General features: G+C 49.2%; 1 protein-coding gene across 2 annotated transcripts; it reads left to right on the forward strand.

Moving 5' to 3' along the window:
- Positions 1–398: 398 nt before the first annotated feature.
- HNRNPL (heterogeneous nuclear ribonucleoprotein L) lies at positions 399–16,490 on the forward strand. 2 transcript variants are annotated; one of them, XM_083455348.1, is made up of 13 exons: positions 399–712; positions 4,148–4,266; positions 4,382–4,619; positions 5,058–5,143; positions 6,363–6,459; positions 7,060–7,132; positions 10,594–10,665; positions 10,761–11,041; positions 12,410–12,531; positions 12,651–12,852; positions 13,606–13,663; positions 14,014–14,109; positions 16,153–16,490. In XM_083455348.1, the coding sequence occupies exons 1-13, from the start codon at positions 689–691 to the stop codon at positions 16,209–16,211; spliced, it is 1,527 nt and encodes a 508-aa protein (XP_083311474.1). In that variant the 5' UTR covers positions 399–688; the 3' UTR covers positions 16,212–16,490. The 2 variants fall into 2 exon arrangements, with proteins under 2 accessions (XP_083311474.1, XP_083311473.1); XM_083455347.1 differs by lacking the exon at positions 399–712 and adding an exon at positions 789–1,044.
- Positions 16,491–16,632: the final 142 nt, after the last annotated feature.

The raw sequence follows: 16,632 nt of genomic DNA on the forward strand, positions 1-16,632 counted from the left end.
AATGAAGAGCCACTCCCACAATCCTTTGCTGTTATACTTCAGCCAAGCTAGACGCCCGTTGACTTTCTTGGCCAACATCCAGGAAAACTCCCACAATCCTTTGCGTTGTCCTCGGCCTGAGATGTGTGGGCGGGATTCGTTTTAACGATTAGAGTGGATAGGCCTTTTGTGGAGGGAAAATCCCGCCTCCTGTTTTATTTTATTGGCTCACACTCACAAGGGACGGAGGGGGGACTGAAATCGCGCTCACCAATTAAAATAAAGAGCACGGGCTTTAAGTCCAATGGTTTTCAGCGAGCAGGGCGACGGACACAAAAACTAGCCAATAAAATTGACGCAGAGAGACAATGCGTTCCGTTATAGGAACAAACACGCACGAGGGTGTCTTCTTTCGATATGGCCCAATCAGACTTTGCGTTGCTATGATGGATACTCCAAGTACCCAATAAGAGAACAGGAGCGAACTGCAGCGTTTTCTGGGAGCCAACGGTTTTCTGGAGAAGAAGGAGGGCGCTCCATGAGAGGCAATGCGGTGGGGCGGGATGCCGACTGGAGAGACGTCGTTTCCGTCCAATTAATTTGAAGGGACGTCTGATGGACGCTGCCGCCGCCCAACCGGGCTCGCCGAGCCTCTTGAAAAGCAGGCACGAAAGCGAATCAATCCGGCAGGCGGGAGACACCCGATCCAATGGCGTCGGAGGGCGGGACGCAGGTGGGTAAGGGAGCTGCTGGACCCAATGGGCGCCTGGGCGCTGCTGAATGACGGGAGGCGCGCCCAATCGAGGCGTACCTAAGGTGGGAGCGAGGGTGGGCTGCTGTAGTGCGGGCGCCATGTCGCGGCGGAGGTGGCGCGGTTCGCAGAGCGGCGAGGGCGGCGGCGGCGGCTCGGGACGCGGCGGAGAGATGGTGAAGATGGCCGGCGGAGGCGGAGGAGGCGGGTCGGGGCGCTACTATGGGGGAGGCCCTGACGGCGGCCGCGCGCCCAAGCGCCAGAAAACGGAAAACGCGGATCACGGCCCGGGAGGAGCGGCCGGCGGAGGCGGGGTGAGGAGAGCCAGGGCCGGCAGAGGCGGGATAGGCCTGAGGAGGAGGAGGAGGGCGAAGGCCGCGCGGCGGTACTTGGCGGGGGGGGGGTGAGAGAAAGGGGGAGGGGGACGTGCGCGCGCAGCGTGGAAAACGAAGCCAAACGGGCCTGGTGGCGGAACCTCCAGGCGCAGGAGCAGCCTACCCCCCTCCCGGGAACTTCGCGCCGCCTTCGCTGGACGTAGCGGAAGCTCAAGAGCGGAGCCTCCACGTGCGGGAGCAGTCTACCCGAGGCAGGCGGGCGTCGGCCTTTCCACGCGTGCGCCGGCTGTCCTAAGGGGGAAACAAGGGCCCTAATTCTACGCAAATGCAGTTCTGGTTTTAAACGCAGCATAAGGGGTCTCTATAGTATAGTGTATTTTTTAGCATAGTATATTCTACAGCATAGTGTATTTTAAAGTGGGGTTTCTTTTTTATTTTTTTATTGATTTGTATTGTTAATTCTTTTTTTTTTTTTGCTTTTCCTGTTTTTCTTTCTTTCTCTTGTAACTTTAAATTTCCAATAAATATTATTTAAATATATATATATATATATATATATAAAATATAGTGTATTTTTTAGCATAGTGTATTCTATAGCATAGTGTATTTTAAAATGGGGTTTCAGAGTTTTTAGGGGTTCTTATAGTAATAGTATAGTATAGTGTATTTTAAAATGGGGTTTCAGAGTTTTTAGGGGGGGGTATAGTATAGTGTATTTAAAATGGTTTTAGAGTTTTTAGGGGTTTTTGAATGTTTTAGGTAGCTTTTCAATTTCATTGTTCTGTATGGGACAATGACAATAAAGATACTGTATATCGAACCTTAAAAACGCTTTGGATTTCATATTCGGTGTAGTGAATGTGGATGTACAGTACGTAAACACACGCATATACAGTGGTACCTCGGGTTATAGACGCTTCAGGTTACAGACTCTGCTAACCCAGAAATACTACCTCAGGTTAAGAAATTTGCTTTCGGGTGAGAACAGAAATGTGGCGCGGCGGCAGCAGGAGGCCCCATTAGCTAAAGTGGTGCTTCAGGTTAAGAACAGACCTCCAGAATGAATTAAGTTCTTAACCCGAGGTACTACTGTACATGTTTATAAAGGCACACAAGGAGACCTGTGTAAACCTGGAGTTCAGCTGCCTCATTTTTGCAAAGGTTGGGAGGGTGCTGTTTTCCCCCCCAGGTGACAAAGATGCAACCCATAATAGTCTCTGCTGAATGTCAGGCGCATGGCAAAGGCCTCATTTATTTTAGCAGGTATTTTAAGGTAGTTCTTTTGCTTTTGTAATGAATATTTATGGCTCTTACTCTCTTTATGTTGGTTGTTTTTCTAAAAATAAATAAATATTCCCCACCACTTAGAAATTCTGAATGAATACATAACTAAATCCGAAGGGGAGTACGCCCATTGAAACCTATGAAGCTAAGTTAATTGGGTCAATTAACTTCCTAGGGTCTACTATGAGAAGGATTAGCATTGAATGCCGCCGTGATGCCTCACTTTGTGTGCCCTTTCCTACCCTGCTGCCCTCCAGATGTTTTGGACTGCAGCGCCAGTTGTAGTCCAAAACATGGAGGGCAGCAGAGTGAGAAAGAATGTACTGACGTAATTGAACAGGGTAGTAGTAGGTGTGAGGTGGTACTGTTTTGTGCTCCCTCAGCCAATAAAGCGAGATGAGCGCCGCAACCCCAGAGTCAGTCACGACTGGACCTAATGGTCAGGGGTTCCTTTACCTAAGGGACACTCTATCTTTAGCAACTGCCACAAACTTTGATGGCTGGTAGACTAGGTGACTCTTTAAAATAGACATTACACCTGTAAAGTAGAGGGCCTTAACTCATAACTTGCAAGCAGAGCCTGGGAGTATAGGGCAGCATAGCTCTCAAGTACCAGATACAAGGCACAGAGCATGGGGTCGTTGTCACCATCTCTCCTCCCACTCTGCACCAATTGGAAATGGCAAGCTCAGTAAGATGGTGCCCTTCATTCTGATTCACAGGGTTTTTCCTTCGCCTCGTCCTTAATGCAGAAGCAATGTAGTGTGTTGCTAGTAAAATTATATTGATAATAGGAGAAAGTTTTGGGTTTTTTTAAATTAACCCCAAATTTGCTATAGTTCAGCTTCCAAAAGCAAATTTCAGGAAAAGCAACCTTCCCCCCCCCCCCCAATACATTGTGGTGTGGAGGAAATAAAATGTAATAACAATGGTGGATAAATCTGGGAAGAATATCTTGCTCCACATACTCTGTGAGGTGCTAGTCAGGACAAAAGCTCTTTTTCAGATTTATGATGGGATTAGGACAGTTCATTGCTAACACAGTGGAACCACAGGCATGAAGCGGTCACAGAACTTTGGATGAGGGTTTGTGTTGAAATAAGGACTGAACCTCTTGGCCAGAGGTGGCCAACCTTATTGACCAGAGGGCCACATTAACTTCTAGCTCACCCTCCTGGAGCCACATATGAGTGCTGGCTGTGGCTGCACCAGACTTGGGTATGAGAGCCAGCATGGTGTAGTGGTTAAGAGCGGTGGATTCATAATCTGATGAACCGGGTTCGCTCCTCCACATGCAGCTGCTGGGTGACCTTGGGCCAGTCACACTTCTCTGAAGTCTCTCAGCCCCACTCACCTCACAGAGTGTTTGTTGTGGGGGAGGAAGGGAAAGGAGAATGTTAGCCGCTTTGAGACTCCTTTGGGTAGTGTTAAAGCTGGATATCAAATCCAAAACTTTTCTCTCTTCTCTTTCTAAGAACACAGCCAGTTATGTGGTGTTGGATATGAAGCCTATATTTCGATCTAGAAATATGTAGTATCAGGATGGAGCCTGCTCTTAATTGTTAAGCATATAAAATAAAATGCCTGAGTGTAGCAAAGGAGGCTTTGGAGAGTCAAGTTAATACAAAAAGTTTTTCCTTAATGTTTGATTACTCCACTGAGGAGGCTCCATGTCTTTTTGCTTGTGGGGCAATTCCTAGAGAGAACTTAACCTTCGTGTAAATAGGCTATTCTTCATTTGCAGCTAGAATGGTTTGCAGTAGAGAACAAACTTTTTCTCTCCTTTCATCCCTGGCAGGAGAACTATGATGATCCCCACAAACCAGCTGCTTCCCCTGTTGTCCACATCAGGGGCCTGATCGATGGTGTTGTGGAAGCTGACCTTGTCGAGGCCCTGCAGGAATTTGGCCCCATAAGGTTAGGAGTGGGCAAATGGGGCATCTGACGAGATGGAAGGGAGGATGGTTGGACGTTTGTGTAGTGTTGACTACTTCGGCAGTGTAAGCAGTCTGGTTCTTTTTCTCCCCCCAAGCTATGTGGTGGTGATGCCCAAAAAGAGGCAGGCTCTGGTGGAGTTTGAGGATATCTTGGGAGCCTGCAACGCTGTGAACTACGCAGCTGACAACCAGATCTACATCGCTGGGCACCCAGCCTTTGTCAACTACTCCACCAGCCAGAAGATTTCACGCCCCGGCGACTCGGATGATTCTAGGGGAGTCAACAATGTTCTTCTCTTCACCATCCTGAACCCCATCTACTCCATCACAACGGTGCGTAGTGATGCTGCATGTACTCAGCCAGAAACACTTGAACGTAATTGGTCCATGTCTTTGTTGGGAGCCCCAGGGTTCATTTCATACACTGTGCAGATGAATAAATTATAGCAGCCAGGATAATTGCTGTCCTTTTAAGTCCATCCAGGTCCAGGTCCACAAAATAGCTTGCCTGGATCCTAGGGTGGATGGCAGCAGTATGTTCCATTGATTTTGAAGATGCTGTGTTGCCTTTTATCTGTTGCCTGTGGTCTTGTGACTAGTAATTAGATCTACTAGGTTAGGGTCTGACCTTCCAGATGTTGGACTCCAGGTCCCATCAGTCTTTTTCACTGTGGCCAATGAGCAGGGATTAGGAGGGTTGTGGGCCAAGAACATCTTAAGGGCTACATGTTCCCCAGTTTTAAAAATATGCGATTGTTTTTCATCTTACAGGATGTGCTGTACACGATCTGCAACCCATGTGGCCCAGTGCAGCGGATTGTTATCTTCCGAAAGAATGGTGTCCAGGCTATGGTGGAATATCCTTTTTCCCCCTGGGGTCTAGGAAGCCTGTAGTAATTGAACCATGTTTGTCCTTGGAATAGTTCAAAATAAGTGCCTAGCAGCTTGGGCAAACAAATTGTTTTTATCTGTTGTCTCAGGCTTTTTGACAATAACATTTGCTCTGCCACTAGCCTGAAGAAAGATTATTACCGTTCTGTCTTCATTTGAGTTTCAGTGAGTAGTCTCCTAATTCAGCTCCTCAGAAGACAGTTACAGTGGTACCTCGGTTTTCGAACGCCTCCATAGCCGTACGTTTTAAAACATGAACGCCGAAAACCCAGAAGTAAGTACCTTGGTTTTTGAATGCACCTCGGAAGTCACACAGGAAACACGGCTTCAGTTTTGAATTTTCCGTATTGAGGCTTGCCTTTTGAGACTTCCGCTTTCGGTTTTCTGACCTTTCGGAACTTGAACAGACTTCCGGAACGGATTATGTTCGAAAACCGAGATACCACTGTACTTCTGTTTTGTGGACTCCCTTGATCAGGGGTAGGCAACCTAAGGCCCATGGGCCACAAGCGGCCCACGGGGGTCGTTTAACTGGCCCACAAGCCGCCCACTTGGTGAGTCCCCGCGCGTCGCGCAGAACAGCATGGGGGCTTGCTTCCGCAGCACTGGAAATCGGAAATCGCATCTACGTGGATGCTGGAAATCATGTGTGCACCAGATGCAGACACCAGAAATCATGCGCGCGTAATCCAGCCCACGGACGGATCTCCTGTGGAGTGAACCGGCCCAGGCAAGGTAAACCTTGCCGACCCCTGCCCTTGATAGTCTGCTCTACTATGAGAGCATAGGTTTACAAATCCCCAAGTCCTGTTTGAGCCTCTGGCTTTGGTCAAGGCCTGGAGCCATCTGGGAATTGGCAGAACACTGTGTCAGGCTTGTTCACGTGGCCCTCACCTGATTACCTGAGCAATATGCTTGCAAACCACAGGTATCTCCACCACTAACCTGAAGGAGCGGTCTCTACAATAAAAGGCAAGAGGCAATTGCAGTTTCAGCGGGGTGGGTTTAGTTCTGAATGCATGTGATCTCAAGCTGGACATATGAGGTGGAAGGGAAGGCTATTCTCAGACACTGATGTACTTCTGAAAGGGTCCAACAAGAAGGACTTCAAAGTTGAAGAATTAAGTTTTTTCGGTGGCCAAAAGGCTGCCCCAATTTCTCCAAGGCTTCCTTAACACTACAAACATTTGACTCTGTGCAGAGCGCTCAGAGAGCAAAAGCTTCTCTGAATGGGGCTGACATTTATTCTGGATGTTGTACTCTGAAGATTGAATACGCAAAGGTGAGTGTCGCTTTGAAGAATTTGACAGGGTTCTTTGTGCCCGTAGAAGCATCTTCTGTGTGATCCTTGGTGAATTGAAAGGGGCCTGTAGAAAGGGAGATGACCCTTGCCATCACTCCTAAAACATACTGGTTTGTGCTCTGATTTGTGTTGAGTCTTGCTTTCTCATCCAACACAGCATTAGCTACATTATGTTACTGCTGGCCATAAGGGGAATCACAAAAGTGGAAAGGGCGTGAAGTCTACACATGCTGACTAATCAGTGGAACATGTTGTTAAAAAATTGTGGCTAACAGCAAAGAAGACTCAAAATGCATGGGGGAATAAGTATATGGGTTGTTGCCTGCAGTAGCAAAAAGTACACCTGCCAAGTTAATGTTACTGACTAATGGGCTAAAGTTGGGTCAGTAATGGTCACTGTACCTTGTTGACGGCTCTTAGACTGAGCTGCATGAATTGCTGGTCTGGCCTAGCCTTTGCACTGTATTGCACTCAACCATCAGTGCAATCAAGCTTTCGGAAGAGGCATAGCTAAGGGTTGGCCACATAATTTGGACATCTTGCATTACTTTTGTACGGCCGTGTGTGTTTGTTTTTTAGCCAACCCGCCTGAATGTGTTCAAGAACGACCAAGACACATGGGACTACACCAACCCTAACCTCAGTGGACAAGGTAACCTTGATAGACTGCTTTGCAGCCACACATGAACCCTTGCCTTTCCCGTTGAGTAGCACACTTCATAGATCTGATTTGTGTGATGTAATGCCATTTGCCTGCTGTCCAGCATTGTGGCTGATTTTGGAAGTACTGAGCTAGTGCAGCTGTGCATTGACTTCTGACGTTTTCTGTAAGGCGTTATCAGGCCACCAGAGCCTTTATGAAGGAGGCCTAATAAGACATTTAAGATAAGCGGTTGTAAATAGTGACAAGTAGTTTTGAAGGGAAATGTGTATTCTCATTGGCATGTTTAAGGTCTCCGGGACAACAATGAATTCACTTCCTCCAGTATAGGCAGGGCCATGGGACCAGGCTTCAGTCACAGCGCCAGTTTCTCTGGCTCCACCTTCCTTTCCTTCCCTTGCCTAGGATAGTCTCCAATCTACTTGTGGCAAGATTCGAGAACTGGAACACAGCATTGGGAATATGGTGGCACAGTTAAAAGGAGGTGGTTCCCTGAAGTTGAACTTCAGGGCACGTGTGGAGCCTGTGTAAGGTACAGCTAACCAGGGTGAAGAACGGGCATCGCTAATACTGTTTTGCAAAAGGCAACGCCAAATGGACTTTCAGGAAGCGCTTGATCCTGGAGGTACCACTTCAGGGAATGGCTGTTCTCATCTGCTTGAAAAACAAGGTGCATTGTTGAAAGCAGGAGCGTCAAAGTGGCCCCAACCCTGATCCAGCTGGGGGTGGTTGCATAGCACGCCTGCCATTCATTGGGTCGGGTGTGGGCTCCTTCCCCCTGAGAAGTCTCAGGTGACACCTTGCTGTGCGCATAGCACAGAGATGGTGAAGAAAGGGGGCTTTGCTCAGGCCGAAGGTAAAGCTGTGCATTAAGCTCTCAGATATTTTTAGGGGCGAGGAATGTGGCCTTTCAGCTGGTGGTCTCAAGCGCCATTTCCTTGAAAGTGGAATTAAGGAGGATGAACAAGTTAGAACGTTAACATGCTCCAGATCAGCCCACAATCGGCTGAAGAGCAGTGTCTTGGTTTCTGAACTGGAGGGGAGTGGCAGGACTTATCTGACTCGCCTTATTTTAGCGGCTTGTGTGCAAGGGTGATGCTGTCTTTTTGTGTGTTGCACCACAAGCAGTGTAATTCACACAGCAGGCATTAAATTGGCTTAAAGATGGGGTTTGTGTGGTCTTGTACCCTTAAAACTTCGGCGTTGCACTGCCTCCTTCCACGGATGTAGAGATCGCCGGGTGCTGCAGGGAAGCAGTTGTGGGGGGCGGGCTGGAGGAAGCTGTTGATCAAGGGGGCTGGCCAAGGTCATTTTGGGCCCCACCCCATAGCAAAGCAAGCAATGGCATTACATGACTTGACATGAACATGACTCACTTTCTCCTCCAAGGTACATAACTAGAAGATTGTACAGATTGGCAGTGGCTAGTTGGCAGGGCTGTGCAATTCAGTTAGCTGCCTCCTGGCTCTCCTGTCTTTAGGCTGGGCAAAGAGGAGGTACACTAACCTGGCCTTTCCCCAGCTCTGAACAGTGCGTTCACACATGACCCTGGGGGAACCGTATGCTACTGCAGCCGAAGTCCTGAATTGCCTGTGATCTGCCTTCTGCTACACACGCTTTTAACACCACACAGTGTAGGAAAAAAAAGCCAACCTTCCACCACTAGCTCTGCCTGGAGAAAACACGCAGCATCTTAACAAAGTACCTGAAAAGCAGCAGATTTGAGTTCCAATTCTTTTACATCAAGAACACCACACCGTGATCCAAGAAACATCTACAAGCACAGAGTGAGACAGAGAGAGAATGAGAGAGAGAAAGACGCACCAGGCCACGACATTCTTACAAATCCAAAAACAAACAAACCAAACCTTGAACCCAAGAATGTTACACAGAAACTAGGAAAACACAGACCAGATGGGTCTCAGACAAATGCACCAGCGCTCTTACCGGAGAACGGAGTAGATCCCAGAGACCCTCCAAGACATAGGACGCTCTCCATATCAACACGGTTTGGTTTGGGAGGGCAGTTTATCACTCCTTTTCTCGCAGTCCACGGCTGCCAACATTTATCAGCGCCAAGCGGAGACAGACAAAAAAAACACCAAGTACCCAGAGCCCCCAGCTCCCTAGAGACTTGGGGGTGCTTTCTGCTCCGGGGGGCACTTGGGATCCAAGGCACACTCCATTATCAGAGGAGAGACATGCACACGGGAGACCTACACAGAGCCAGAAGCACCCAACCTGTTAACAGCACATGACAAAAACATCAGGAGACGCAACACGGAAGGGACACTCATTATTACACCTTTGTTATGTCCTTTTTTTCCTTGATACCATCTGAAGACAAACAAAAACATCTCTGTGAGCCCTATTTTTACTTTAAAAAACTTTTTTTTTACTTAAAATTGTATCAGTTTGGTGCCTGTTGACTTGTATTTGACTCTGAAACCATGTAACGCAGGGTCGCAGTGTATGTTTGATGGGACGCCATCTTTCAGAACTGTGCTTACACTGTTGAAGCGTCCAATGGTAAGAGAAATGCAGAATATGTATGTGACAATGGACATTGTACTGTGTACTACTGCTGTAAGTAGCCCTTTTCAATCTTTGTAATGACTATCGAAATAAACTGCAAAACACCCCTTTTTTGTTTTGTTAGAGCAACAGTGATATTGTATGGATTGCTTAAATTCTTCTGCCTTGTATACAATCATGTGTTTTAACTTGACTGCTGTTTTTTTTGCTTTGCTTTTGGCGTATTCTCCTCTCAGTCTCTTGCTTAGTCCCTTTACCTTTGCTAGGGTTGGGTGGGGATGTTAGTTTGTTTTTTATATTATTATTCTTGGTGCCCTGAGTAGAACTGTCAAGTCCTTTGACTCCCTTCTCCTCTTCCTCCCCTCGGCCCCCGTCGCCTATCTTTATAACTCGTTTCCATGTTGATAAGGTTTGGCATTCTCTCAGACACCGTCGGGTGCAGAAATTGAACTTCACTTAGCCCAAAAGGCAGCTGTTTTGAGGAGAACACTGGATCCAAATGCAAACCTGTGCCGACCTCGGAGTAGGTCAGACAAGTGGCAGCGCTCTGCTTAAAAGCCATATCAGCCTAGAAAAAAAATGGCTGGATTTGTAGCATTTCAAGAGAAAGCAAAATCTCCCCTTCCAGAGCTGCTGCCCCTGCTCCCTAGCTCAAAGTTTGTGTTTGGGGGGTGGAGCTGTTTGTCTGCCTCAGGAGAAGAGTCGGGTGCACTTTGGACCCTTGAAAATGAGACCTTTCGCCACCTTGTGTCTTCCAGTGGCTGGAGGCAGATCTTATTCTCAAGGTGTTGGAAATATTTAACTTAAGGAGAGCCATGGGGGTGGACTTGTGACTTTCTAGCATCCAACACGTGCCCCAGAGATACAAGTGCCGGGCTTTTGCTGTCTTTTCCTAATGGCCTCCTCTTTTTGGACAGGTGAGCCAGGTGGGAACCCCAACAAGCGTCAGAGGCAGCCTCCTCTCCTTGGGGACCATCCAGCTGAATATGGTAAGAAGCCGGCACACGGCGGCAGCATCCAGGGGAACAAACCCTGGCGCTTCTCTGGCCTCGCCTTGAGCTCTCGATGTTTGTTCCCTCCCCAGGAGGACCTCACGGTGGCTACCACGGGCACTATCACGATGAAGGCTATGGCCCTCCACCGCCTCATTATGAAGGGAGGCGGATGGGCCCACCTGTCGGGGGCCGCCATAGGGGGCCGAGCCGCTACGGGCCTCAGTATGGACACCCCCCTCCTCCACCCCCACCCCCAGAGTATGGCCCCCATGCTGACAGCGCAGTCCTGATGGTTTATGGCTTGGATCAGTCCAAGATGAACTGTGACAGAGTGTTCAACGTCTTCTGCCTGTACGGAAATGTGGAGAAGGTAATTAAGCTGACTGTCTCCTTCTCCCAGAGCCTGCTCTGTCTTGCTCCTTTTACCCATATTTGAGAAGCTCAGTCAGAGAACACATGTTGAGCTTGCTGGCAAAACGACAGTGCAGTTCTGCTTGCCGTCGTGATGATGGATGGGCCTTTATTATCTTTCAGCAGTAGAGGTTAGGCAGCAGAAGATTACTCTTCCCCCTTGATTTGGAAGGAGACCTGTGCAAATGACTTGATGCCACTGGAAAGAGACACTCTCAGTTCTTTTCGCTGTGGTCTAGCTCTGAGCTCTCTTTGTCATGATATGAGTTGTATACGGCGTTGAGATTACAGTGGTGCCTCGCAAGACGAAAAGAATCCGTTCCGCGAGTCTCTTCGTCTAGCGGTTTTTTCGTCTTGCGAAGCAACCCCATTAGCGGATTAGCGCTATTAGCGGCTATTAAAGGTTTAAGGGATTAGCGGATTAGCTGCTAAAAGGCTATTAGCAGCTTAGTGCCTTAGAAAAAGGGGGTGGGGAGCGAAAAAAATCGCAGGAACTCGCAAGACATTTTTGTCTTGCGAAGCAAGCCCATAGAGAAATTCGTTCTGCGAAGCACCTCCAAAACGGAAAACCCTTTCGTCTAGCGGGTTTTCCGTCTTGCGAGGCATTCGTCTTGCGGGGCACCACTGTACTTCCATGTCTGGTCTTCAGGCTCCATCTCCTCTTCCCCTCTCTGCTCGTACCGCCCACTTGTGTGTCCCATCTTTCTGGGGCCATTTCACCAACACACCCAGGGTGATGAGCAGGGCAAAGCTTCAAAGATTGCCTCTGCTGTTCTTGTTCCTGGTTCCTCTCACTGCTCTGTTGAGGTCAGGTAGCAACAGGAAAAAGGAAGAGAGGTGTTGGTTGCAGCAGATGCTTGATAATGTCAACCCCTGAAACTGATGAGAGTGGAATTTGACGGCAGTAGGTTTCTTATGTCTTGCTGCAGTGACGGGGGGGCTTTCTGATACTGGGAATTTACTCTTTTGAGAAGACAATTCTCATAGGTTCTCAGTCACTGAAAGTTGAACCAGAGTACCCAGAATGCCAAGAGGCAAGTGGTTGCTGAGTAAGGGAAGCTCGTACTTGCAATTCAATTAAAAAATGTGCCTCCTGCAAACCAGTGGCCAAATGAAAGATGGTGGCGGGATTGGCTAAGGAATCTACAGGCGACTGAGGAAAGTTAATACCGGATGCACTGGCTACACTCCTGTGCCCAGTGTCCACACAGTAAATGCCTCGAGTGCAGGTTTGTGGCTGTACCTTAGAGTTGGTGTTTTGTCTCCAAAAGGGATCAATCTATGCCAACAGTTGATTGTGTTTCAACAAAGGTATGTGTTTTGTTAGGTGAAGTTCATGAAGAGCAAGCCTGGAGCTGCCATGGTGGAGATGGCTGACGGTTACGCGGTGGACCGAGCAATCACTCACCTGAACAACAACTTCATGTTTGATCAAAAGCTGAATGTATGGTGAGTGCTGCTACTCCTAATTTTCCTCAGGGCTCATTCTGCTTCGTTCTCTGCCCTTGAAGGCTGCTCCTTGCCCTTAATGTTTGCCCGCTCTTAAGCTGTGCGTTTCCTTCTGACAGTGTTTCCAAGCAACAGGCCATCATGCCTGGCCAGTCTTACGGCCTTGAAGATGGTTCATGCAGCTACAAGGATTTCAGTGGCTCTCGGAACAACCGGTTTTCAACCCCAGAGCAAGCAGCCAAGAACAGGATCCAGCACCCCAGTAATGTGCTTCATTTCTTCAATGCTCCTCTGGAGGTGACAGAAGATAACTTCTACGAGGTAATGCCTCAGGCCCATCTTGGAGTCAGGTAACATAGAAAAGGGAGTTCGGCAGTTGGTCTGGCCAAGGGAGAGTCTCAAGAGGTGTGCCAAGCCCTGCTGCCCAGATGGATCACAGGCCTCGCCCAGTATTTGGCTCCCTAGGCAGATTGCCACATCATAGGTGTGGGAGGGAAGGGACTATGTGGCAGTGCTAAAACATTCTGTGAAAATAGGACTACAAGTTACCGTATTTTTCGCTCTATTGGACGCAGTTTTTCCCCTCCAAAAATTGAGGGGAAATGTGTGTGCGTCCTATGGAGCGAATGCAGGCTTGTGCCATCGCCACGTGCAACCCCTCCGGCAGGGAGAGGCTGCACGGGGCTAAAGGGGAAGGCAAAACAGCGAGCGGGATGGATCCCGCTCGCTGCCTTGCCTTCTTCCATAGCTGCGCGCAACCCCTCTGGCAGGGAGAGGTTGTGTGCAGCCTGTACGCTGCTCTTTGGGGCTGGGGGGGGGAATATTTTTTTCTTGATTCCCCCCCCCCCTCAAAACTGGGTGCGCCCTATGGTCCGGTGCGCCCAATGGTGCGAAAAATACAGTATTTGTCATGTCCCCGGCACCTTACGTTGTAGATAAGTAACTGTTCGCGGTGCAAAAGCATTTTTCTTCTCTCGGAATTGGAAACGGAACATGACTTAACATGCATGTTATAAAAAAACACTGCAATCAGTTTCACAACTTAACACTTGCGTTGTCTTTTTATCCTGTCAGATCTGTGATGAACTGGGGGTGAAGAGACCAGCTTCGGTCAAGGTGTTTTCGGGGAAAAGTAAGTACATGCTGCAGTTTTCAAGCCTCAAAATGCTGCTGCTCAGCAAGCAGGAATAGGGGCTGGAGGGTGCAACTCAGCTGGCTAGTTAAAACACCGTGCTCCACATCAGGTCGTCCATTTTACCTTATACTGGTGTTCAGAACAGTGTTTGTTGTGGCAGCAAAACGAAGGCTGGCTGCAACATGCTTTCACTTGGGCCAGGGAAGAGCCTTGAAGATTTAAATGGTGTATGGGTGAGGAAACAGCATCGTTCCCCTTTCTTAGCCACCCTGACCAGCCAGCCAGCCAGTCCTGTGCACATTCTCCATGTTGACCCAACTATGTCTTCGCTGTTAACATCTTCCTAGGTGAAAGGAGCTCCTCTGGCTTGCTGGAATGGGAAACCAAGGGTGATGCCCTGGAGACTCTGGCATTCCTCAACCATTACCAGATGAAAAACCCAAGTAAGCTCTGTGGGGTGTGCATGTTGTGGGCTGGAGGCCTCCCCCCCCTCCTTACTCATTTTTTCTGGTCTCATTTTATGTAGAACAGTTTCCTCAATGGGTAATGGGTGAGCTGCTTTTTCCCTAAAACTTCCTGCTGGCAGGAAGTGGGAAGTGGAGTAGGTGCCAATAGGTTTCTGACACTTTTGGAATTGTTAAGGCAGCATCATCTATATGCTCCCCCCATGTCGCTGGCCTGCAACTTCATCCTTTACCATTGGCCACACTGGCTGGGGCTGATGGGAGTTACTGTGATGTTTGAAGGGCCACAGTTTCTGCACACCTGATCTAGGGCCTACTAGAAGCTCTGCTGTTGGGCTGCTGCTGCCACTACCACGAACATAAACTATGTTGAAAAGGGCAGGGGGGAGGGCAGGTTCCTGCATGGGCTCACTGCCAACTGGGCCTAAACTTTGAGGTTCAGCCTGTATTGTAATGGGCTCATTTTTCTGACCCCCCCCTTTCAATACTCTTGATACCATTGCTTTTGCCTGCGTACCGTATTTTTCGTCCCATAGGATGCACCTACTTTTGGGGGGGGAAATAAAGGAAATTCCCCCCCCTTTATTTCTCCCCCAAAACCAGGTCGGGGAACAGTGGGATGGCAGCGCTGCGCCTCCCCGCTGTCCCCGAGCTTGTGGGGCTGGCCGATGTCTGCCCGGTACGAGGGGCGCTTTGCTTCAGGGAGGGCGCCCCGTGGTCCCTGTGCTTCACACAGGTGTCCTGCAAGCCTTGTGCGCCCGGGGGGAGTTCCCCCAGGCGCTGCAGGCTTGCGGACACCTGCGTGAAGCACAGGGCGTCCTCCAGAGGGCGTCCCGTGCTCCGCGCTGCAGGCTGCCACCCGCAAGCCTTGCGCTCCCAGGGGGAGCTCCCCCCGGTGCGCAAGGCTTGCCGACACCTGTGCGATGCACGGGGCATCCTCCGGAGGGTGCTCCGTGCTGCAGGTTGCCGCCTGCAAGCCTTGTGCGGCCGGGGGAACCCCCCGGGTGCGCAAGGCTTGCGGATAGCTTCCTGGAGAGCGAGAGATGTTGGTGTGCACCGACGCCTCTCGCTCTCCAGGCTTCAGCAAAAGCCTGCATTCGCCCCATAGGACGCACACACATTTCCCCTTCATTTTTGGAGGGGGAAAAGTGCGTCCTATAGGGTGAAAAATACGGTAAGTAGGCAAGCAGGTCCCATCAGATTGGTCCAAATCAGAGATTGCCAAACTTTAAAAACTTGTCCCATGAGCACACTCGCAAACTGGAGGAACTGTCATGGGGCATCCCAGCAGTGACACCCACCCCCTGGAAATTGCCCCATCTCCATTGTAAAGGTAAAGGGACCCCTGACCATTCGGTCCAGTCGCGGATGACTCGGGTTGCGGCACACATCTCGCTTTATTGGCTGAGGGAGCCAGTGTACAGCTTCCGGGTCATGTGGCCAGCATGACTAAGCCGCTCCTGGCAAACCAGAGCAGCGCACGGGAACGCCGTTTAGCTTCCCACTGGGGCGGTACCTATTTATCTACTTGCACTTTGAGGTGCTTTCGAACTGCTAGGTGGGCAGGAGCAGGGATCGAGCAACAGGAGCTCACCCACCTTCTGATCGGCAAGTCTTAGGCTCTGTGGTTTAATCCACAGCGCCACCCGTGTCCCTGTCTCCATTGTAGTTGCCCCTAAAAAATGTTTTCTTCTGTAGCCAGTGAAGGAGTTTTTTCCAAGCTTAGTTGGAAGTGGGGGCATTTTCCCATATTGCAATTGTTGTTTTTTAAAAAGGCTTCCAGTGGCTACAATAGAATTCTTCAGTCAAGCCTGTTGGCTGTGGGGGCCTAGACTCTGCATATGCACCCATGGGCATGACACATACTCTAAGTGGATTGGAGTGTGTGGAGACAACAAATCTTGAAATTTATGTAAAGCCTATTTTCACTGGTTCATCCCTCTGAATACCTACATCCCTTGTGTTGCCACAAAAACAAATAAAGCTCAGGGGACCCTGATGCATGTCTCCTCTTCTGCCTAGATGGGCCGTATCCGTACACACTGAAACTGTGCTTCTCGACTGCTCAGCATGCCTCGTAAATTTTGTTTGGCTCCTGCCCAGGAAGACTTCCTCCGTTACTCTTTTTGTGTATGTGGGTTTTTTCAAAGTGCCCTGCATTCCTTTTTTTAAAAAAAGAAAGAAAAAGCTTAAGTAGAGGCTGCCTGCAGCTATGTCAGCTGGGAAGAAGAAGAAGCCCTGTGGAGTTCGGGCGACATTTTAAAACTATTGTACATGTGACTTGTTCCCCCCACCCCCCCAGTCTTACAATGTGCTGCCTGTGCAACTTGGCACACCTTAATAAAGCTGTTTGGAAAATACCTCTGGTGGTTGTCTATGTTGGTGGTGTAGTGGGGCTCTTGAAAAAGTTTGCTTGAACTTTGGCAGGAATTTTTCAAGTACAGAGGAGGGGGATGTACATGGTTAGTATTGGTGTGGGGCCTTGGTGTGTGGTTTTGTCCC

This window comes from Podarcis tiliguerta, assembly GCF_965153285.1.
Source record: "Podarcis tiliguerta genome assembly, chromosome: 8".
In the NCBI taxonomy this organism is placed as follows: domain Eukaryota; kingdom Metazoa; phylum Chordata; class Lepidosauria; order Squamata; family Lacertidae; genus Podarcis; species Podarcis tiliguerta.